This window comes from Pollachius pollachius (genome assembly GCF_949987615.1).
Source record: "Pollachius pollachius genome assembly, chromosome: 9".
Lineage (NCBI taxonomy): Eukaryota > Metazoa > Chordata > Actinopteri > Gadiformes > Gadidae > Pollachius > Pollachius pollachius.
In genome coordinates this window covers 16521886-16545384 of record NC_136942.1, presented here as the reverse complement: position 1 = coordinate 16545384, position 23499 = coordinate 16521886, and the positions used below count along the sequence as shown (strand labels likewise).

Genomic DNA, 23499 nt, shown 5'->3' with positions numbered 1-23499 from the left:
GGTTAGCTGTCAAGCTAATTTCACTATAGCAGTGATGGGTCCCAGGTTAGCAGCAAATGTTGACTGGGTCCCAGGTGCTAGAGTGAAGAGCCGCGTAATTCAGAGACACTTCAGCAGAAGGCCCCATTAATGTGAAGAGAAATTAGACCTATAAACACGTACACATGCATACACACACACACACGCATTGGCACTGATCAATGTTGGAGTCTTGCATGGACACACCGCATCTGTTTCACATCGGCTCATATTATTTGTGATGGTGAACGATGATCCTTGGCAGAAGTGTGTGTAGGTGTGTGTCTCTCTGTGTGTGTGTGTGTGGTTGCATGTGCGCTCAATGGGTTGACCCACCTCTCTATAATGTAGACCGATCACTACTGTCTCCAATTTTACGAAACCCAGAATTTTATTTTTTACGTTGAACTTTATCTGCCCTGTGACTTCGGGTTTGTGTGTGTGTTCTCGGTTTAGCGTGCACATAGAAGGGAAGTTTGTTCATGTCTGTGTCTGCAGCGTTTAGTGTGCGGTGTTCTACATTTGATTTGTGTGTGTGTGTGCGTGTGTGTGTGTGTGTGTGTGTGAGTGAGCGAGAGCGGGAGTCTGTCAGAGGGCAGTGCCTGGAGGTCTCAGTAGGAGTCAGAATGTGGAGCAGGGACTCCCAGTGGACAGGAGGAGCAGGGAAAAATCCCTCCTACAGATCAAATGGAGAATATTCTCTGGCCCTGATTGGCCACACACACACACACACACACACACACACACACACACACACACTCACACACTCACACACACACACACACACACACACACACACACACACACACACACACACACACACACACACACACACACACGCATGCACACTAAATGAGTGGTGTGGAGCTGCACAGTGACTGTCAGGTCGCTCTCCAGCCAGGCAGGGGGGCCGGTATCTGGATCTGTCTCTGACAAACAATAATCGACTAACCTCACCTCTAATAGTAGATGTTTAAGGTGTGTGTGTGTGTGAGAGTTTGTTTGGTCTGTGTGTGTGAGTCTGTGTGTGTGTGTGTGTGTGTGTGTGTGTGTGTGTGTGTGTGCCGAGGAGGGCAGTGTGTGAAGGTAAGCTGGCCGAGCTCAGGAGCTCCGTTGATTGCATGCATTGCGTTGCGTGGGTTCTGTGGATTATGTTGTTTTCCTTTTTGTCTCGGTCGCTCTTTCACACTCTCTCTTTTCTCCACTTCCTGTCATCCACCTTTCCTGTGCAGCTGTGCTCCACGGGGGGTCGTGGGGAGGTGGGGGGCTGGTGGCGGTGGCTGTCTATCGGGCCCTGGAGGTGGGGGGGGGCCGTGTCACGATCGGGGGTGGGGTGGGGTGGGAGACCCGCTGGGCGCTGATAGAAGACATAAACACTGATCCAGGGAAAAGGAAGGGGTGAGATGGAGAGTCATTTTCAGAGGAGACCAGGGTGAGGACAGCTGGGCAGCTGGGGCGCCGAAGTGGGTGGAAGGGGTGCGCCACAGCGCACACACACACACACACACACACACACACACACACACACACACACACACGTGCACACGCACACAGTCGCACACAGCCTCAATATTTAATTCACACAAATTCACACGTTGAACACATGCACGCATACATACACGCACGCACACAGACACACAAAGAACAGGAAGGGGGACAAACTCACGCACACGCACACACTTGTGTGTCTGTCGTCAGGGCAGCAGCTGAGTGCTGTAAGGTTGAGACACTTAGTAAAGCCACAGATCACTTTCAGAGAGGAGGGGGAAGGACGGAGATGCACGCGCATGCATGCACATACACACGTGCAGTCCAGAAGCTATTGCTGACTGACAGAATAAATAGTTTCCCTTGCAGTCACAATGCTCTCCATTTCTCTTTCAATTCTCGCTCTGTTTTAATCTCTCCTTCACTCCATTCGGCACACACACACACACACACACACACACACACACACGTGATCCCCAACCTTGTCCCTTATGTCCTCTCTCAACCTCTTTACCCGCTTTGTCAAACCATCCATCTCTCAATCCGTTCTTCCTCTCTTCTCTCTCGTTCTCTCTTCCTCTCTCATTCTTGTTCTCTCTTTCGTTCTCTGTCCCTCTCTCTCTCTCCCCCTTTCCAAGCCTGTCTGTCTGTCGGGTCTCTCGGCCTGTCTCTCTGTCCCTTGTTCTCTGTCTCTCTGTCTGTACCCGCCTACCGGGGGTGGCCTGTAGATTCCTGCGCTAAGCCCTTGGCACGGAATGCGCGCACACACACACACACACACACACACACACACACACACACACACACACACACACACACACACACACACACACACACACACACACACACACACACAGCTGGCTGCCGCTCAGGCTTTCTAGGGAGAGGAGGCGGGAGACCGGCACCAACAGAGGGGAAGGGGGCTCTGTGTGTGTGTGTGTGTGTGTGTGTGTGTGTGTGCGTGTGTGAAAGGGGGCACAGCATGCTGAGAGAGAGGGAGCAGGGAGGTGGTACGGCCGAGAGGGTTGGTTGTGAAGTCATTTTTCATCACAGGGTTCATTTTTCATGGCAGTTCTCTCTTTCTTTGGCATCCTTTTTCTCTCTCACACACTCTGTGCCTCTCGCTCCGCGTTGCTCTATTTCACTCGCTGACTTTCCCTATCCACTTCTCCCCATGCTCCCCTCCCTTGATCCCTCTTTGTCTCCCTTTATTTTCCCTTTCCTCCCTGCCTATGCCCCCCCTGCTCTTCCCTTCTTTCTGCCTTTCTCTCGCTCTTGTTCTCGCTCGCCCTCTTTCTCGCGCTCTCGCTCACGCTGTCTCTCCTCTCTCCCTCTCTCTCGCTCCTGTTCTCTCTCTCTCTCCTGCTCTCTCTCTCCCCCGCTCAGCCTAGATTCCTCTTTATGAAATATGGATAGGAGCAGTTTTGGGTGAGCTGAGAGGGTTGCCGATGGAGGGAGCTAAGGAGATCTGGAGCCAGAGAGAAATGGAGGAAGAGGGAGGGAGCGAGGGAGTAGGAGAGAGCGAGAGCTGGAGCGGGTGGGAGGGAACTTGTGTCTCGGCAGACGCACCGTTTGCATGCACCTAAACACCTCACTGAGCAATCTGTCAACATGTCAGCAACACATGTTTGGTAAAAAAAAAAAAGTGAGGGAGTGTGTGTGTTAAGGAGGAGAGGGAGCAGAAGAGAGGAAGGGGTGCGGGGGAGGGAGGGGGGGGGGAATCGTCCTCCTCCAGTGGGAGTAATGACTCCCACCAGGATCCTGGAAATGCTTTGAATTCAGCAGATTTTCTCTCGCTCTCCCCCCTTCCCCCCCCGGGGCCTACGCTTTTTTTTTTAATACAATGCCTGCATCTCAGAAATTTGAGCCCGAGGACCCCTGGGGGCGGGCTTTCATAATGCCTGAAAATGTAGGGTTATATTCTGTGCTCTTCCCCATGGGGCTTTTATTAATACCTGTATTCACCACCACTGGAAAATTACACAGGCAGCGCTGCAGGGGCCCGCGCCCGCTCCAGGACGGCAGAAAGGCTCTGCGGGGACGTTTTCCTTTCTTTCACTGTCTCTCTCCTCTATATCTTTCCCTCTCTCTCTCTTGCTCTCGCTCTCTCTCGCTCTCTCTCTATCGCTGCCTACTTCATGCAAGAGTAAAACAGAAGAATTTGCCAAAGGACACAGGAAAAAGTGTGTGTATGTGTGTTTTTTGGCACCAGCTGTATTCCATGTACTCTACTTTGCTCAGAGGAAGAAAAAAAAAAATGGTAGCAAAAAATGATTTTCTCTCTCTCTCCCTGTTCCATTGTCCTCGTATGCCTGCGTCTCTGTGCTGCAGACAGACAAGTAAATATTTGTAAGTGTGCAGTGCTGTGTATGTCTGTGGGCACAGAAATGTGTTGTATCTATTTCTTTCTGTGTGTGTGTGTGTGTGTGTGTGTCTAGGTGCACGTGTGTTTGTAGGGGCACGTTTTGTTTGTGTGAGTGTGTGTGTAAGCTTCAAAGTATTTTCATCTCCAATAGGACAATTTCCTTCATTAGAGTTGAATTGTGCAGTAAAATACATTGACGTTGTTATTCTTCATACCCTTATTTAATCTGTTTGCCTGGAGTATGAAAGATGGCGCTCGTGGCTGAGCCCTCACCTCCCGGTCGCCGTGGTAATCCTGGGCACATCTGGCCTCTCCGTCCCATCTTAATGGTCCCTTCCAGGGGCGCCTGCCATGTTGCATTATGCTAAACAGCCTCCAACCAATCGGAAGGCGGCCTGGGCCGGCACACAACGGTCAATCGGTGTTATACATTCGTTTATAATAAAAAAACGAAGCAAATTCAATCGAAAAACAAAACGATTGTGGAACGAGTGAATTGAACCGAACAAGGACGCACCGCCGTGGTTGTCTGCCTCTAACAGTAGCCAGGAGCAGTGTTGGCCAGGAGCTTATGTATCCACCTCACAGCAACGTGCCACACGCATAGCTGTTATCTGTTGGGGCAAGTTGGGAATTGTGTGTTGTACATGTGCAGTCACTGTCACTGTCGATTTGGCTGTCTGTTGTTTGTACTGAATGTAAATCAATGCAATTTTGGCGTCTGTGTGTGTGTGAGTCAGGATAGAGTTGTCATGGGGCCTGTTATGGGCTCCCTTCTCTCTTTTTTTTTTACATATGTGAGTGAGAGAGGGAGAGAGATGAGGGGGGGTCCAGATAATGAGGAACAGGCCATTCCCTTGGATTCCTGCACCCCTGCCGATAGCTGGGACCCTCAGACCCTCAAACTCTACGACTGTCTCGCTCTCGCTGACCCCTGCTGGCACACCAGGGACAGCCCCCCGCTGACCCCCCTGCACCCCCCGTGTCTCTCTCTCTCTCTCTCTCTCTCTCTCTCTCTCTCTCTCTCTCTCTCTCTCTCTCTCTCTCTCTCTCTCTCTCTCTCTCTCTCTCTCTCTCTCTCTCTCTCTCTCTCTCCCACATTCTCTGTCTTTATCTCCCATCTGGATCAGCATTCATTCTGCAGTCTTCTCTCTGCGCCTTCCTCCTCCTCTTTGCCGTCCTCCTCACCTAAATCCCTCCCCCCCAGTGCTATCAGGCACTGCTTGGTTCACCACTGTGTCTCTTAACTTTCTGTCTCGCTACATCTCTCCTCGCTTGTCTTCAACTGCAACGCTCCTTCTCCTTCCGCTCTGTGCTCAGAAAAACACACAGACCACAATATCTAGCCCCGCCTCTCTCCCCTGCGGAGATCTCAAAACAGACTGACCACATCCCCCCCCCCCCCCCCCCCCCCCCCCCCCCCCCCCCCCCCCCCCCCCCCTTCTCTCCCTCTTTTCCCCTCTCTCCATCCTCCCCTCTGTTCCCTGTGGAGCTGGCCCCAAAGCTCTGATCCCTCCTGTCGACCCCCTCCCACCACGGCACCACCCTACCGCCCGCCCCCCGCCCACCCTGTGTGCCCTTCACACACACACACACACACACACACACACACACACAACACACACACACACACACACACACACACACACACACACACACGCACACGCACACTCCCTGTGGTGGCAGAGCCCAAAGCGGCCCCCAATCACCCCCCTCCCTCGTTTTCCTTCCCTCCTTCTGTTTACTCTTTTTCGCTCTCCCCTCTCATCTCCTCTCGTCCTCTACTTCCTATCTGCGTCTCCCACACTCTTCAGATGAAGAGTGGGCCTTTCTCTCTGAGCTTTGTGGGGTTTAGTGTCTGTTGGTGTAGCAACCGCTTGTTTTAGTTTTTCGCCAAGACGAAATCACACACGCACGCACGCACGCGGCCACACACGCGCACCGTGCCTAGGTCTTTCTAATTTGTTTATTAAATAGATCCTTCCTTCCTCTCACCACTAACTCTCATCAAAACGGCAAAGTTTAATGAAAGTTTAGAACCTTGTTTGACGCTTATTATTCAGATTTCCTCAGGAAAGAAAACCGATGAGCAGGTCGGTACCATCAGGATACTTTAGCAGTAGAGGGGGTGACACGATTCGAAATATTTCTTTTATGTTGAATTTATTTGAGTTGTTGTCCTACTGCACAATTAGTGCAGCTGCCATTTGGAGTAGATTCCGTGAACATTTTCTCCTACGTCCCACATGAAGTAGAGGTTTCCCAGAATGACCAAAGAGCCCCACGATACTCTGGGGAGCTCATCCATCTGAAAGGCCCTTAAAGGCTTCCCAGGCCCCAGCTGGCAAGGTGGTCTCTCTGCGTGTATGCAAAGGTTAATACCTGTCTCTTTGCAATCAGGAATTATTGAAATGTATAATTGCAACTGATTAGCAACGAACAAGCTGTTGGGGAGTTAATTCTGTTAACCCAGCAGTTAAGAAAAAGCTCACATTGTTGACAATGTGACCTTCCAGGGTCTAACAGGACGGCCCTCTGTCATAAATAAACATGCACTAATAATAATATTAATATACATATGAATAAAGGTTTAGATTTGTATGCGGATAAATGCACACGCAGGCGCCCTCATCCTATACAGCAGTGGCAAAGGGCAGAGCGCCTCTGGGGGAAGGCCCATAATGGGTTTAACCTAGCGCTCTGGTGGGGGCTCGCCTTTGTCCAGCCAAATGTCAGAGAGAAGCAGCGCTCTGGAGGGATGGCGATGGGGCCGGGGGGTTCGGGGAGAACAGCAAGGGAAGGGACAGGGAAGGTAAGGGGAGTAGGCATTCTTAATCAAGTGCTGCAGGAGTGAGTGGCGACGTGGAAACGGACGGACGGCGAGTTGGAGAAAGAGGGAGGAGAGCTGGGCAAAGACCATCAGGGAGAGAAGGGTGTAGGAAGAACCCACCGTTACGCCCCTCTTTTGGGACACCCGCAAATACAAGTGTATTCTTACACACGGTCACATGCACACAAGCCTCAAATGCCCTCTCTAGGGTGTTATCACTGCTGCACACGTGTGAACTGTCAGCAGTCTGACTGTGAAGCTGGATGGCAGGCCGGCCGGGTAGCTGGCTGGCAGGCATGCTCCTTAGCTGGTTGGCTAACTAGCTGGCTGGCTAGCTTGCTTGTTAGCTGGCTGGTTTGCGGACGGGTTAGCTAGCTGGATAGCTGGCTGCCAAGCTTGCTATCTGACCTCCTCACCCACTAAAGGGCAGGTTTGGCTTGCTGACTGTCCACTCTTTTTGGCTTGCTGACTGCCTTGTGAATCTTTTGCATGTGTCTAAAGAAACCCCAAAGAGGAATAAGGCTTAAGGGATAGTTTTGCAAAACCAAATGAGTGAACGCTGAACGGCGAGCCGACTGTGCAGGCCCAGCAGAGAGCCCAGAGAGCAGCTTGTTTTCTCCAGCCTGCGAGCTGGGGGAGGAGGAGGGGGGATCAGTGGTGTGAGTGTGGGGGGCTGGGCGTTAGGCCCTGCTCTCTCTCCTCGCCTCTCTAGAGCTCCCTGGGGGGCCAGCAAGACCAACCCTGCCAGCCTCTCTCTCACACCGCCACTTACCCCCGCCCCCCCAACACACACACACACACACACACACACACACACACACACACACACACACACACACACACACACACACACACACACACACACACACACACACACACACACACAGGCCCACTGACGTCAGCTGCTCTGGGCCTGCTCCCCTGGGTGCCACCAGAGCCCTTTGTTTCCCTCACCCCCTGCTCTCTCCCTCCCTCTCCTCTCCCTGTTCCTCCCTTCTTCCCTCCTCCCGCCATCCCCTCCCTGTTCTTTGTCCCTAGAAATAGCCGTCCCGCTTACTGCCTGATTGGAATTCACTGCACTGTTGGAAGTCGCAGGGGAAGGTGTGTGTGTGCGTGTGTGTGTGTGTGTGTGTGTGTGTGTGTGTGTGTTTGTGTGTGTGTGTGTGTACTGCGCACGCACATGCAGGAATTTTTTGTGTCTGGCTGCTTATGTGCTTGATTGAGCGAATGTGTGCGCAAACATGGTTATCACATTTCCATGTGCACATTTATATCTGTCTATTATGTCTATGTGGAAGAGCAGGGATATTTGAAGACAGCAGAAATAACAATAACACCAAATCATTGGCATTAATAAATCAATAAATAGAAGGCGTTCATTTGATAGAACTAACATTTCATATTGGAAAGAAGGAGATGGATAGAAGGAGAAAGTTTGAGTGTGCCTGTGTGTAGGTCTTTCTGGTTGTTCTGTGAGTGTGTGTTAGTGTGTGTATGGTCCCTGGTCTCTGCACGCGTCCCTGAATTGGGGTTAAGGACCAAGAGGATTGCATCTTACCATGTCTCGTCCCAGCCTTAAAGGGTTGTGTTGTGTGACACATTAACCAAACTGTGTTTCCTTTTTCAAATATTATCGAAAAGATGTTGATGAATAAATCAGGAGCGACGATCCATCTGGGAAAGCAAAACTAAAAAGTCACACTTGCAGGCACGCTGGCCCAAAACACACACACAGACACTCACAACAAAACCAGACCATAACATGGAAGGAGATGAGTGGGAGGGAACTGATTGAGAGAGAGAGCAAGGGTTTGAAGCTTGAACAATATCTCAGATGTTTACGGGTTCGCCCTGGGAAAACATTCAAATGTACGCTTTGTTTGACCATCTCTGTATCACCGTCTCCCTCTTTGTTACACCCTCCCTTCTCTGTGCATTTCTCTCCGTCTCCCACCCTCTTCATTCAGGCCCGCTCCCATAGCCTTTTCTCCCCGCTAGACTGCACAGTGGGCACCATGCAGCGGGGCGCTGGTGTGTGCATGTGCCTCTGTGTGTTTGCAGTTTGTTACTGCAGGTGTGTGTGTGTGTGTGTGTGTGTGGGTGTGTGTGTGTGGCTGGGAGGAGGGGGAAGCTGGCTGGGGGCCGCCTGGAGGGAGTGACCCCTGTGACGAACTCCCCCAGGAAGGAGCCTGGCTATGCAAGGGGGGAGGGTTGTTCTCTCTCTCCCTCTCTTCACTCTGCGTCCTATGTCTGTATCTCTCTCTGTCTCTCTCTCTCTCTCCCTCTCTTCACTCTGCGTCTTATGTCTGTATCTCTCTGTCTATCTCTCTCTCTCCCTCTCTTCACTCTGCGTCCTATGTCTCTCTCTCTCCCTCTCTTCACTCTGCGTCCTATGTCTGTATCTCTCTCTGTGTCTCTCTCTCTCTCCCTCTCTCCACTCTGCATCCTATGTTTGTATCTCTCTCTGTCTCTCTCTCTCTCTCCCTCTCTTCACTCTGAGTCCTATGTCTCTCTCTCTCCCTCTCTTCACTCTGCGTTCTATGTCTCTCTCTCTCTCCCTCTTTTCACTCTGCGTCCTATGTCTCTCTCTCTCTCCCTCTCTTCACTCTGCGTCCTATGTCTGTATCTCTCTCTGTCTATCTCTCTCTCTCCCTCTCTCCACTCTGCGTCCTATGTCTCTCTCCCTCCCTCTCTGGGACTCTTTAGCAGGGGGCAGGGTGCTGGTTCTGGGGAGGGCATTGCTCAGTGAGCGCAGGGCCGGGGCAGCAGTGGTTCTCAGGGCTTTGCGGGATGGGGTTGGTGGGGGGGGTGCCTGAGGACATGGTGGGGGTTGGGTCCTGGTGCACGGTTTCCCCCTTCCTTGTTGGCTGCCAAACCAGGCGGCCTGCAAATGAGCAGATAAAATTGCTTGTGTTCGGTGTGTGTGTGTGCGTGTTTGTGTGTCTGTGTGTGTCTGTCTGTGTATTTTTGTGTCCGCAATCACATGGGCCCTGTGTGTGTAGAGATTTGCTTCTGCTCGAGTGTGTATGAGTATTTGGTGTGTCGGGATATATGGGTTTCCATATTTTGTGTATGTGTGTGTTGTGTGTATTGTAGTGTGTGTATGTTGGGGGTTATTCAGTGACAGCTGTGGTGGGATGTTGGATGGGGTTGCTACTGCTGCCTTGCTGATAAGGGGTGGAGGCGGGGGTGGGGGTTTCATTGTAGACATGAGGAGATGACTAATAATCCTGTAAGGCGACACACACACACATACACGCACACACAATGAGATGAGAGGCATTTTGGGGGAAAAGAGGAGGAAAGCTAGATGAGGCTGAGGGACATTATGAAGGTTTGGCAGTAAGGTGTGTGTGTGTGGTTTATTTATTGATGGCCACGGGTCAGCTCAATTAAAAACATTACTGAAAAACCTCCCCGATGTGACCATCAGGCCACTGTCTCTGTTGAATCGGTAAAGACACAACAAACAGTTGACATCAGCTACGGATGGCCCCTGAGTGACACATGTAGAGTTAGGTCTGCGATCTTTGGTACTTTCCCTACTACGAGCTGCACATGTCATACCTATTTTTGACTTCTTTTAACCATCGATCTCCTGCTTCTCTGCACGGGTCGGACTTTAACTGTGACTCCCTGTAGAGCCGATCCAGTAAGCTGGGCCAGCATGGAGACTTTGATTTGCACCCACCCCGTCCTGCAGGCCGGCGTTATTTAAGGGGAGTGTACAGCCCTACACACACTCTTAAATCGTGTGTGTGTGTGTGTGTGTGTGTGTGTGTGTGTGTGTGTCTGCTTGCTCCTCTCGGTCGCTCTACCATTCCGTCCCGATATCCTAATAGCGCTCTGCCATCCCCCCCTTAATTATTCATAATTTAGTAATACAATCAGAGTTTAACGGCGCCAACATTAGCTACTAATAATACACCCGAGGCTTTGCTTTTTAATTTAATCCTTCTGTTTTTTAATTTAATCTTTGGGACACGCCTGTGTGTTTTTTCCTTTTCTTCCCTTTCTTCCCTTGTTTCTTAAGTGTCCCACATAAAGCGGAGCTATGGGCAGGGATGGAGCTGGGGCGGGGGAGTTGAACAGGTGACTTGGGTTGGGGTGGTGAGGGCCTGATGGAGAGATGGATAGGGAAGCCGTGTGTGTGTGTGTGTGTGTGTGTGTGTGTCTCTCTCTCTATTTGAACAGACAAAAAGGGTCTTGTGGCAAGTGCTCTTATTGGTGTGTTGAGACCTTCCCTGAAACCCATTGACCCAGCTCCTTTATCGCTCCACAATCAATGCCGCTGTCTTGTCTTTGATCCCTCCCGTCGACGCCTCTCCCCCTGTGGAGGTCTCTATCCATAACTTCACCACTGAATTCCCTTAATCCTAAATCACACATTCAGCACTCATTGGCCCTGTGCAGGTACCGCACATAGCAGTTTGTGAGTGAAACTATGTGAGAGAGAGAGAGAGAGAGAGAGAGAGAGAGAGAGAGAGAGAGAGAGAGAGAGAGAGAGAGAGAGAGAGAGAGAGAGAGAGAGAGAGAGAGAGAGAGAGAGAGAGAGAGAGAGAGAGAGAGAGAGAGAGAGAGAGAATTAGGCATGGGTATGGTGGGGGGCCCATTCTAACGCCATCAAAGCACAATGGATGTTAGCCAAAGAACCATTTCCATACCTCTGTTCTGACTGCTTTATTAGATGCACCCTGTGGCTCCAGTGTGTGTGTGTGTATGTGTGTGTGTGAGAGAGAGAGATTGAAATAGACGTCGTACAAGAGTTTCATGTCTGTTACTGTGTACTCAGTGTGAGCCTATATACCGATGTAGGTATACGGCTCCCTGTGTGTGTGTGTGTGTGTGTGTGTGTGTGTGTGTGTGTGTGTGCGTTTGAAGTCTGTACGGAGCCGTACCATAGTCTAGGTCCCAATACAATTCTCTTTCTGCTGGAGTCCCGACAGCCACTGCTTTCCCATTGATCCTAACACACACACACACACACACACACACACACACACACACACACACACACACACACACACACACACACACACACACTCTTGTGCATATTGTTCCTTCTTTTGTTGTATGCATTAACTTTGGGATCATTTTAAGTGAGCATTGACCAGGGCCCCAACGGGACATTACAGTGGTGTGATTTATTCTACCACTGCGGTTCTATTTTCTGCTGGTTAGTCACAGAGGACACCAATGGCCAGCAGTGTGAGGGGAGGCAGAGGAGAGGTGTGGGCCGGGGGGGGGGGGCTGTTGCATGGTGTGTCTCAAGCCCTGTTAGGGACCTAGTTTTGGTGTAACAAGAGGGAGGGACACCCTTACTCAGCTCAGTCCAGAGAACAACCCTACCTCCGCACAGAGAGCAGCATGTAATTATGAGACCCCCTGTCGTCGTTCTGTCTGTCCCTCTCCCCCTTCCCCCGGCTGCCCCCCCGACCTCTCCATCTTTGATCTGTCACATGTCACATTCTTTTCTCTCTTTCTTTCGCTTGGTAGTTTGCTCATTCTTTATTTTCGATCTTGATTTCAGAAAGGAGGAATAACATGAAGGAAGAATGAGAGATGTGTGCGTGAGTTTATGTGTGTGAATAAATGTGTTTATGTTTAATTGAATTACCGGTCAGCATATAAGAATGATTAACCTCAAACACAATGCAACACAACAAAACCCAACACCTTGCATGTATTCTGCCTGGCTTTGCGTCGGGATTGTATGTGCATAAAGAGTAGGCTGCATCTAAAGATGCATATTTATGTTCACTTTAGCCTTTTTTTATTCTCTCTCGCTCCCTCTCTCTCTCTCTCTCCACCCCTCTTCTATGTCCTTGACCCGCCGCTGGTAACATTAAGAGTCTCAGGGGAGAGGCTTTAATACAGGAGTAATTATTATACCACACACACGCACACACATGCACACACGCACACGCACAAGCACACACACAGCCAGGTGGCTGGAGAATAAATGTGTGTTTATGTACACTAAAGTGGCAGTTTCTTCCGGTACAGTGGCTGTCTATCAAAGTCTACGGAACTTCAGTTGTATTTATTTTTATCTCCGCGTGGGATCTGCGTGTGAAAAACCTTGGCCTACCTATCCTAAATAGAGGTGTTAAAATTCATTGATTTATAATGATGCCTCAGACTTGAAAAACTAGAATATGCATTCTCTTCTTATTATGCCTCTCAATATGTTTTGTGTGTATTCTAATCTAGGTAGTATCTAATATAAATGTTGTAAATTGTAAACAATCAAGCAAAGCAAGTTGTGTGAAAAGTAAGACGATGCATTCCATTTCAATCATTGCAGTGCCAGGTTACCGCATAAACTGTGTCCCATACACCCACTCACACTAAGACATTGGAGAGTGATCCTCAGAGCGTGCACTACAACTGCATCACCTCCGCACAGCAAAACAAACGGGCCTCACAGCCCCTGTTGTAATGCTGCTCACCGTCTTTGTTTACACGGTGAGCAGCAGCAAGGAACAGCGGCAGTTCAGCAACGATCCGCTGCTCGCAGTCTTAGCATGCACGTGCTGTCACGGATGATCCGGCTCCGCTGGAAAGATGCGAATCAGCACGCACAGAGATGCAACATGAATGTACTTTGTGGAAATGTAATGCAAATGGCAGGGAGATTCCGGCGTCCACCCAAAAAGAAGAGCCCGGGATCGGCTCAGTAACCGTTCGTTTGCGAGTTCACATATTGTGTGTGTGTGTGTGTGTGTGTGTGTACGTGAGTATCCCCATGTGTATCCTCTCTCTCTCTCTATGTCTCCCACCGTCTGTGCCTCTCCTCTCAGAGTGTGTCACTAATGGCAGGTCCAGGTGTTCTGCTCTGCTCTGCCCCTTCCCTGGGGGCCCTGTGTGGGTGTGTGTGTGTGTGTGTGTGTGTGTGTGTGTGTGTGTGTGTGTGTGTGTGTGTGTGTGTTCTACCCACTGGGGGTTTTAGGAGTAGTTGTGTGTGTAGGGGCCCGTCGGGGGGCCCAGGTCCTCCAGAAGGGAGCTGAGTTGAGGCGAGGCGGAGGGGAGCGGTGGGCTGGAGGTACCCGCCTCCCGCAGCCTGCTGCTGGCCCTCCCCTGAGCAGAGGACCCCCCCACCCCCACAGCCCTACCACGCACCCTAGGGATCCGGCTCGCTCTCTCTGTCTCTGTCTCTGGCTCTCTGGCTCAGTCTGTCTCTCTGGATCAATCTGTCTCTCTCGACCAGCCTGTCTCTGTGGACCAGTCTGTCTCTCTCTGTCTCTGTCGATCAGCCTGTCTCTGTATGTCTCTTATTTGTCAACTGGGTGCAGTAAACATATCTGAGTGTGTGTATTGGTGCTTGTAACGGGTGCATAAAAGCCAGTTTGTTTGTACATTCGTACGTGTGTGTTTTTGAACAACAAGCTCCAGCTGCCTGAATGACTTATTAATAAGTCCCAAGTACACAACGGTGAACTCAGGTGTGTGTTTGGGGAGAAAATAATTGAAGATCTGCATGTTAATGCGATGCACAGTGACGTTTTCCCCTCCGCATCTCACCCAACTACATCAACGCAGCCATGGATTCACACGATAAGGAAATATATAATATAATATATTTCTCTGCTCATGAGTGTGCCTGATTCTGACTCAGGTGAGTGTGTTTCTAGGTTAGCAAGCTGTCTTTCTGTCCACCATCCTCATTTTTATAAATAGACAGAATAGCCGCTAGCTGGCCACCCCTTTGACGAGAGTGTGTATGAATATGTGTGTGTGTGTGTGTGTGTGTGTGTGTGTGTGTGTGTGTGTGTGTGTGTGTGTGTGTGTGTGCCATCTGTTAGCCTGCATGAGTATTGGTGGATATGTGTTTATGTTTGTGTTTATGTATGTGGAGGCTGTTGTTGTTAGTCTAACCCTCTGTCTACCAGCTGGTTCTTGTTTCTGAGGTAGCAATGCAGAAGGGGGGGGGGTGGATGGAGTTTGGGGGAATTTATGAAGCACAATAGGTTCATTAAGGGGGCTCTGTAGATGTATTTTGTGGAGCACTAGGTGGCACAACATAGCAGGATATAGGGGTTAATCCTTGTGTGAGAAAGAGGATGTGTTAAGAGGAAGCAGATGCCAGCCCTGTGAATGCGTGTGCACGTGTGTTTCTGCACATAACTTCACGTGTGAGCATGTGTGTGCGCGTGTGTGTGAGTGCGTACGCATCATAACAGCGCCGTCGTTTTTTGCTGTTTGTAGAACTGGTATAGAACTGGTGGCTTCCTGAGGAACAGTATCCTGAAGTGTGTCGTGTTTTTTTGTTTTCCTAGAGATTGATCGTAAGGATCATTCTCTATGACAAAGATGCAGATTAATGTCCTCCTATCAGTGTGCATGGGTTGTTCCACTAAAGAGCAGAGTACAGCACTCAGTTGACACTAAGATGCGCCCAACATTACAGCTATCACAGCTCGTGTCTGGACCCTAGTTCCGTGTCTGCGGAGCGGCGAGTCAAATGCAGTGCATCTGCCGGTTCAGACCTACATTTGTATTGTAGAGGGGGGTACATTTTGGCAGCATAACTGCATTCTAACAACACAGCCAGGGGCTACATGCTAGCGTGCTGAGAATCAGGTTTGTTGTGTTGTGTTGTGTGAGAACGCAACTAGAATACACACCTTTTATGTATATGCTACAAAGATGTTAGAGTCTGTGTGTGTATCTGTGCGCGCGTGTTAGGGGGTAAACATGTCATCTGCCAGCCCCCCTTGTCCCGCCCCCTGCCCCTAACCTTCTGCCCTCCCACACACACACACACAAACACATTCGTACTCGCGCACACACACACACACACACACACACACACACACACACACACACACACACACACACACACACACACACACACACACACACACACACACACACACACACACACACACACACACACACACACACACACACACACACACACACACACACACGCGCGCACACACACATTCGTACATCCACGTTGCCCCATATGGAGCAGTTGGCGCCCAAAAGTGTCCGAAGCAGCCGGACCCATTCCCAGGGCAGAAGGTGAGGGTCCCCACAGCATGCACAGAATGTGTGTGTGTGTGTGTGTTCAACTGTCCTGTCCTCTAGGGCTCAAACCCAGGACAGTCTGCCATTTCGTCATTTCTATCGTCCTTGCTGCAGTGCATGTGTGTGTGTGTCCTAACAGACTGTGTCCCATGTGGCCCAGAAGTACAGAAGCAAAGGACTATAGGTCCTCTAGGCAAGGGCTAGTGTTGCAAGTGTGTGTGTGTGTGTGTGTGTGTGTGTGTGTGAGATCTCCGGCACCCAGTTACATTGGCACAGTATTCTGAGCTTCAATTCCCAACGGCAGAGCCTTGTATGCCCAAACATGACCAATCCCGAGTGTTTTTGGTATATGCGTGGGCATGTGCATATGTGTGTCTGAGTAGGTGTGCATGTTCTGCGCTGCCCAGTGTGAACCAAAGGTGGAAGTTGTTTTTCTGCCCCCTATGGTGAGGCTGGGGTGTGTGTGTGGGTGTGTGTTTGTGTGTGTGTGTGAGTGTTATGAGTGTTTGTGTGTTATGTGTGTGGCCTGGGGGCATGGGAGGGGGCCTGGGGGGTGATGGAGGGAGAGAGGGAGAAAGGGAGGAGGGAGGGAGGGATGAAGGCAGGAATGGGAGGTCAGTGGAGGCCCCGCTGGGGAAGGAGGGTGTCCGAGCAGATTGCCCGTTACAAAGGTGGAACCCTGCTTCACGAGAGAGAGGGAGCAAGGGACGGAGAATATTAACAACAGTATAACAAGCATTCAATCACAAATACCACACGCGCTGTGGCTTAAAGCGCGGGAGGGGGGTCCACACCACCTCTCCTCCCTTTGTATTCACACATCAAAGTGAGGATGGGTGCGTTGCACATGCACACCGTGATCTGGGCCAGAGTGTACTCATCTCTCTCTCTCTCTCTCTCTCTCTCTCTCTCTCTCTCTCTCTCTCTCTCTCTCTCTCTCTCTCTCTCTCTCTCTCTCTCTCTCTCTCTCTCTGCGCTCTCCCGAGTCGCGGTTCAGTCCAACCGGTCGCCTCTGAACTTGAGTCACCCATCAAAGAGGTCTGACGGACAGATGGAGCCATCAGTGTTTGCGTTACCGTGTGTGTGTGTGTGTGAGGGCGGCCGCCGTCTCGTCATTAGAGCATTCCGGCGCGCGGCGTCCTCTGCGTGGCGCGTGCAGCCGGGCCCATTAGAGCGGGACACACACTGGGGGGAGTGTGGGTGTGTTGGCGCGCGCATCTGCTCTCCGCCAGGTGGACCTGCGGCGGTCCGTTTACATCCCGGGTCGCCGGGCGCGTCCGGCCCCCTCTTCCCGCTCTAATTATGAAACACCCCGGTGTTCCCTCCTCCCCCGCCCTCCTCCCCTCCGCCTCCTCTCCCGAGTTCAGAGCGCCGCGTCCATCTGGACGTCGCACCTATAGACGGGCCCCTCTGAGGAGGGCGAAGGAGAGAGGGAGAGAGGAGGACGAGGACGAGGAAGGGAAGGAACTAGAACTGTAATGATTAGCTACATGAAAGGCCAGCGAGCGGATGGAGACCGAGGAGTGCGAGGGAGACTGCCGCAGCTCTGGGAGAGTGTGAGGCGGACGGGGGAGGTGTGTGTGTGTGTGTGTGTGTGTGTGTGTGGGGCGGGCTGAAGGGGTAGTGGTGTAGCGGGAGGGATTAGCAACAGTTCCTTCGTTTTTTCTCTCTCTCCGTGCATCTCCTCTTGGAAGTGGGGGGGTGGGGGGAAGGGGGGAGTGAGGACACACAGCGTGTGTCGGCCTCCACCCGTCTCCGTCTCTTCTTTCTTTTCTCTTCTCCTTCTTTCTCTTCTGCTGCCTTTTCTCTGCTTCCCCCCCCCCACCCCGAGCCCATCACCTGCCATGTCTTCTCTCCTCCCGAGGCTTCTTCCAATTTAACTTTTCTCTCCAGCTTTTCCTTCTGCGGCCTGCACCGTCTCCCCCCACCCACCCCCCGACTCCCCATCCTCAGTCTGCGGCCCGGCCTTGTCTTGCGGGGTCCCCATGCGGCGGTCCAACAAAGGCACCGTTAAAAAGCCGTGTGATCCTCCATTTTAGCGCCAGCCACGCTAGTCAGAGGATTAGGGCTCTTTAATGATGATAATCCCCCCTCCATCCTCTGCCAGCCCCTCCCTCTCCTCCACCCCCTGAAGTGATTTCTCACCCTCGTCTCACTCGCCCCTATCTGTCTGTCTGTCTGTCTGTCTGTCTGTCTGTCTGTCTGTCTGTCTCTCGGCCTGTCTGTCTGTCTCTCTGTCCGTCTGTCCGTCTCGCTCACTTTCGTAATGTCAAGAAGCATTCCATTCCACGACGAAAGATGAATATATGTAAAAAAATTTAAAAAATCACTTAATTTTGATTGTCACTAGAAGTGTCCTATTTTTTTCCATAATAACATACCCAAACTAAGAAAACCTTTTTCTGTGTGTGTGTATTTTGAATGCATGCAAGTATTTGTTTTTGAGTATCTCGTGTAAGAGAATGCGGGTATGTGTCTGTGAGAGAGTAAGTTCAAAGACTTGTTGGGGCCCCATTTAGTCTCTCTCTTTCTCTCTGGTCATTGTTCAGTCAATCCCCTCTGACACATAGAGAGAAGGAGGGATACCAAGTTTATATATGGTATCTGACCTTGTCTCTCTTGCATGCATGCACGCACGCACACACGCACGGAAACAGAAGCCAAAATGAAATAAAACCTTTCCTCTTGTGTCTTTAAACAATCTTGGTCTGCAACGTCATCTCCCCTCCACGTGAATATGCAGAGAAGTTTGAACAGCGACGTGATTCTTCCAAATCGAACCAATCAGGAATTCAAATCCCAGAACAATGAGGTCAATCAGTCAAAGTTTTCCGCCAAATGTTCCTAGAAAATGTGTTGATGAAGCACACCCCACTTTTACGCAACATGCGTATGCGGCAGTACTTGGTATTAGAAAACAGCAAGCGTGACCGTTCCCCTTTAAGGTGTGAGGCATACTTGTGCCCACCGGCTGGAATTTGTGTTTCCTACAGAACAAGGAAAAATAGTTCTGTGTATCTAATTATAACATGGTGCCTCTTACAGATATAATGTACCTCACCACTACATCCAATAGAAAGCGTTTACTTGGTTTAAAGACTGTGTAAATGTAGCTATTGGGAGACCTGGGCAAAAAGAGATTATCCTGAGAGCACCGCACATTGGGCCGTCTAACCCAGGTACTCTGCCAGGAAACTAGCAAAAATAAAATCTAAACTAACCAAAGAAAGTGTGTTAAAAAGCAAGAAAAAATAACTACTTGATCGCCTCCTCTATAACATATTAAAAGCAGCTGAACCGCCCCTCTCTGCTCAGGACTTTAGGTTGCAGAGGGTTTTTGGTAGATTGCGGAAGTTTCCGCAGAGTAGTTCTCCCCCAAATACTTGCCTCATGATGAAGCCAATCCCTTCCATCATAGAGGACTACAACATAGTCACCTTTCCAGAGCACTGGAGCTCTTTCTATAAACCTCTTTATATTTGTTTCCTTTCCTCTCATGTCACATCTTTCCCCTCTCTGTCATGCGTTGTGTGTGTGTGTGTGTGTGTGTGTGTGAGTGTGTGTGTGTGTGTGTGTGTGTGTGTGTCTCTCTCTCTGTCTCCCTCCCTCTCTCTCTGTCTACCTCCACCCCCCGCAAGTTTCTTTCTGTTACAGGGCTCCGTGTTGACATCTCTATTCTCTATATTTTCTTAAGCCCTGCCTCATTTCCCTTTCGCTCCCAGACAAATTTATAATTCATGCTTTGACTTTTTATTTTTTCATCATTTTTATCTTACCCACAGCCCCCTGCTGTGTTCTATTTGCTCATCGCAGCGCCTACATTTTCCCACCAATCGATTCATCACTACAAGCTTTAGCAACCGCTGTACGCCAGCCCAGGCTGTACAACATTCTGCCTCTTTCTCTCATGCACACACAAACCCTGCATGGGTGGAAGTTAAGGGAACGCGCTTCGTGTCCTTGTGTTTCCTGGAAGGTTTTATCCCCTGGCTATCTATTGGTCTATGTTTATAAGGACAACCTACTTCAACCAATTCTCTCTCTCTCTCTCTCTCTCTCTCTCTCTCTCTCTCTCTCTCTCTCTCTCTCTCTCTCTCTCTCTCTCTCTCTCTCTCTCTCTCTCTCTCTCTCTCTCTCTCTCTCCCCACCCCCTGATCACAGTTCCTGGCCATTTCAATCTGCCAGTACACTAATGAAAATATGATGAGCTGGATCTCCAGTTGTCCCCTGGGCTGCGTTGGGGATGGGTGGTGACGGTGGTTGGGCCAAGGGGGGGAAGGGAGGGATGGAACGAGGCATGGCCCCAGAGGGAGGGTGATGGGAGAGAAAATACACTGTGTCCTTATTTCTGAGCTCCGTCGGGATACATACTTCTTGGAGCTTTCTATTTAGATGTTGCTGCTGTCGAGAGAGAGAGAGAGGGAGCGAGAGATAGAATGAGAGAGAGAGGGATTATTATTATGCATGTGTGTGTCTAATTCATTCTCTCCCCGTGTCTGACATCCTCATTTTCTTCCTGTGTGTGTCCCGTTTGTCTTCACCCTTACACCCATTCTACTTCTTCTGGTATAAACGACACATGAAAAAACTACATGTTTATAGATGCAGTTAATTAATATGTAAAACTAATGAAGTATCTACCTATTTTGTCGCCTATTTTCACTCTTTCTCTCTATGGCTCTATATCTCACTCTTTCTCTCTGGCTCTATATCTCCCTCTTTCTCTCTTGGCTCTATATCTCACTCTTTCTCTCTATGGCTCTATATCTCTCTCTTCTCTCTATGGCTCTATATCTCACTCTTTCTCTCTATGGCTCTATATCTCACTCTTTCTCTCTTGGCTCTATATCTCACTCTTTCTCTCTTGGCTCTATATCTCACTCTTTCTCTCTATGGCTCTATATCTCTCTCTTCTCTCTATGGCTCTATATCTCACTCTTTCTCTCTATGGCTCTATATCTCTCTCTTCTCTCTATGGCTCTATATCTCACTCTTTCTCTCTTGGCTCTATATCTCACTCTTTCTCTCTTGGCTCTATATCTCACTCTTTCTCTCTATGGCTCTATATCTCTCTCTTCTCTCTATGGCTCTATATCTCACTCTTTCTCTCTATGGCTCTATATCTCACTCTTTCTCTCTATGGCTCTATATCTCACTCTTTCTCTCTATGGCTCTATATCTCACTCTTTCTCTCTATGGCTCTATATCTCACTCTTTCTCTCTATGGCTCTATATCTCCCTCTTTCTCTCTATGGCTCTATATCTCACTCTTTCTCTCCATGGCTCTATATCTCACTCTGTCTCTCTTTGGCTCTATCTCTCTCTTTCTCTCTATCTCTCTCTCTCCTTTCTTCTCTTTGTGTCAGATGGCGAAGACGACCCCGCCGGTCTCAACTGGGTGCCCTCTTCCCCGTCCAGCAAGGACGTGGCCTCGCCCTCCCAGCACGGCGACGGCTGCGGTGACCTGGGCCCCGGTGAGGAGGAGGGGGGCGCCGGCCTGCCCTACCCCTGCCAGTTCTGCGACAAGTCCTTCAGGTGAGACACACACACACACACACACACACACACACACACACACACACACACACACACACACACACACACACACACACACACACACACAATGAGTTACTCACTTACAAACTGATGTACGTATGAGAGAGATACACGCACACCCTACACTTTCGTGTAGTCTCGTATCAAAGTCTACAGCAGGGGTTTGCTCAGCGTATTGATATGCTTGGTGTGTTCCATGTTGGTAACACACAAACATCCAGACAGGGCTTCCCATTTGCTTTTTGTTCATGAAGATCTTAAGGCACAGGTTTACTGCTACCTGCTATCATACAGGTTACCGCTTTACTGCTAGCCTCCCTTTACATTACCTCACCCTTACTTGACAAAGCTATCTCATACTCTGCTAATGCCATCTTCTATTCCTTTTTTCCCAAATCTTTATATTATTTATTCTGTCTGTCTGTCTGTCTGTCTGTCTGTCTGTCTGTCTGTCTGTCTGTCTGTCTGTCTGTCTGTCTGTCTGTCTGTCTGTCTGTCTGTCTCTCTCCTCTCTCAGTCGTCTGAGCTACCTGAAGCGCCACGAGCAGATCCACAGTGACAAGCTGCCCTTCAAGTGCACCTTCTGCAGCCGGCTGTTCAAGCACAAGAGGAGCAGAGACCGCCACGTCAAGCTGCACACAGGTCAGTTCAGTTCAGCCAGAGACATGGATACAAATGATTGAAATCAGATCATACGTCTATGATTCTACTATTCAGATTATTCATTTTAATTACCTTATTTCTTTCTACCTGCTGCAGGTGACAAGAAGTACAGCTGTCAGGAGTGTGAGGCGGCCTTCTCCCGCTCCGACCATCTCAAGATTCACCTCAAGACTCACAGGTCAGCCGGCCGCACCGCTTCTGACTAACTGGTTTAACACAGTCGTCATTTCCCCTTTATCAACTACAACCAATATGATTGTGTTTTGTATGAAGAGCCGGTGGAGATGGCTGTCCAGCTCCTGTCCCTGTGATCTCCGTCACCGTGTCCCTCTGCTCTCCCTCCACAGCTCCAGCAAGCCCTTCAAGTGCAGCGTGTGTAAGCGTGGCTTCTCCTCCACCTCCTCACTGCAGAGTCACATGCAGGTATACAGACACGTCAACGGCAGGGCAGGGTTGCGCCTTGGATCAGCGCCGGCCTGCCTAGTTTTCTGATTCATCTTCGCAGGGTTTAATATGTCGTTTTCCTTGTGGACTATTTTCCAGCCAGCCAAAAATCTACAGGCAAAACAATCGTTTTAGTCCGTAACCCTGAATGGTGTTACCTGCCAAATCCACCTGCCATTGGCTGGTTGCATGGCAGGTGTTCATTTTGGACCGTGTGCGTACATCCTCAACCAAAAGCCCCAGCGCTCGGCGCTCACCTCAGCGTGCCTGTGCCTGTGCACCCCCCCGCAGGCTCACCGCAAGAACCGGGAGCACCTGGCCCTGAGGGCGGACCGGGACGGGGGCCGGAAGGGCGGCGGCGGCGGCGGCGGCGAGGCGGACCTGGACCAGGACCTGTACATGTGCGACTACTGCGAGGAGACCTTCAGCCAGACGGACGAGCTGGAGAGACACGTGCTGACCCGCCACCCCCAGCTGTCGGACCGCGCCGACCTGCAGTGCATCCACTGTCCCGAGATCTTCCTGGACGAGGCGTCGCTGCTCACCCACATCGAGGCGCAGCACGCCAACCGCAAGCACAAGTAGGGGAGCACCGCCGGGGCCTCCGGGTCCGTTCCCACCGTAAAGGGGTGGTGGCGGGGGGGGGAAGAGGCCAGAGGTGGAAAAGAGAGGGTGTAGAATAGACAAGAGGGAGGTTTGAAACTGACACTGAGGCAGGCACAGTCAGCATTTCACGCATTAATTGCTGGCGGATTGCGTTGGCGTTTCTTGCAAATGGCTCTCAAATAAGAGCTTTTAGATCCTACAAAACCTGAAGCAGCTTTAATGCTCTTCATGATCAATTGAAAACCACTAGAAAATAATAATTCATTTATTTTGTTTTACAGCGTTTTCTATTTGCCATCCTAGTCTACAGTATAATGGTTGTCGAGAGAGAGAGAGAGAGAGAGAGAGAGAGAGAGAGAGAGAGAGAGAGAGAGAGAGAGAGAGAGAGAGAGAGAGAGAGAGAGAGAGAGAGAGAGAGAGAGAGAGAGAGAGAGAGAGAGAGAGAGAGAGAGAGAGAGAGAGAGAGAGAGAGAGAGAGATGTTGGAAGCATGG

The 23499-nt window shown here is 50.3% G+C and overlaps 1 protein-coding gene across 1 annotated transcript in view; it reads left to right on the top strand.

Annotated features, from left to right (window-relative positions):
- Positions 1-23499, top strand: part of znf423 (zinc finger protein 423) — a gene marked incomplete at its 3' end in the record, with an annotated part of 60863 nt that overhangs the window by 27149 nt on the left and 10215 nt on the right. Inside the window, exons 4-8 of the mRNA XM_079742841.1 lie at positions 21104-21272; positions 21811-21935; positions 22053-22134; positions 22304-22379; positions 22692-22981. Of these exons, the coding sequence (XP_079598967.1) occupies positions 21104-21272; positions 21811-21935; positions 22053-22134; positions 22304-22379; positions 22692-22981 (742 nt within the window). The remainder of the gene's footprint in view (positions 1-21103; positions 21273-21810; positions 21936-22052; positions 22135-22303; positions 22380-22691; positions 22982-23499) is intronic.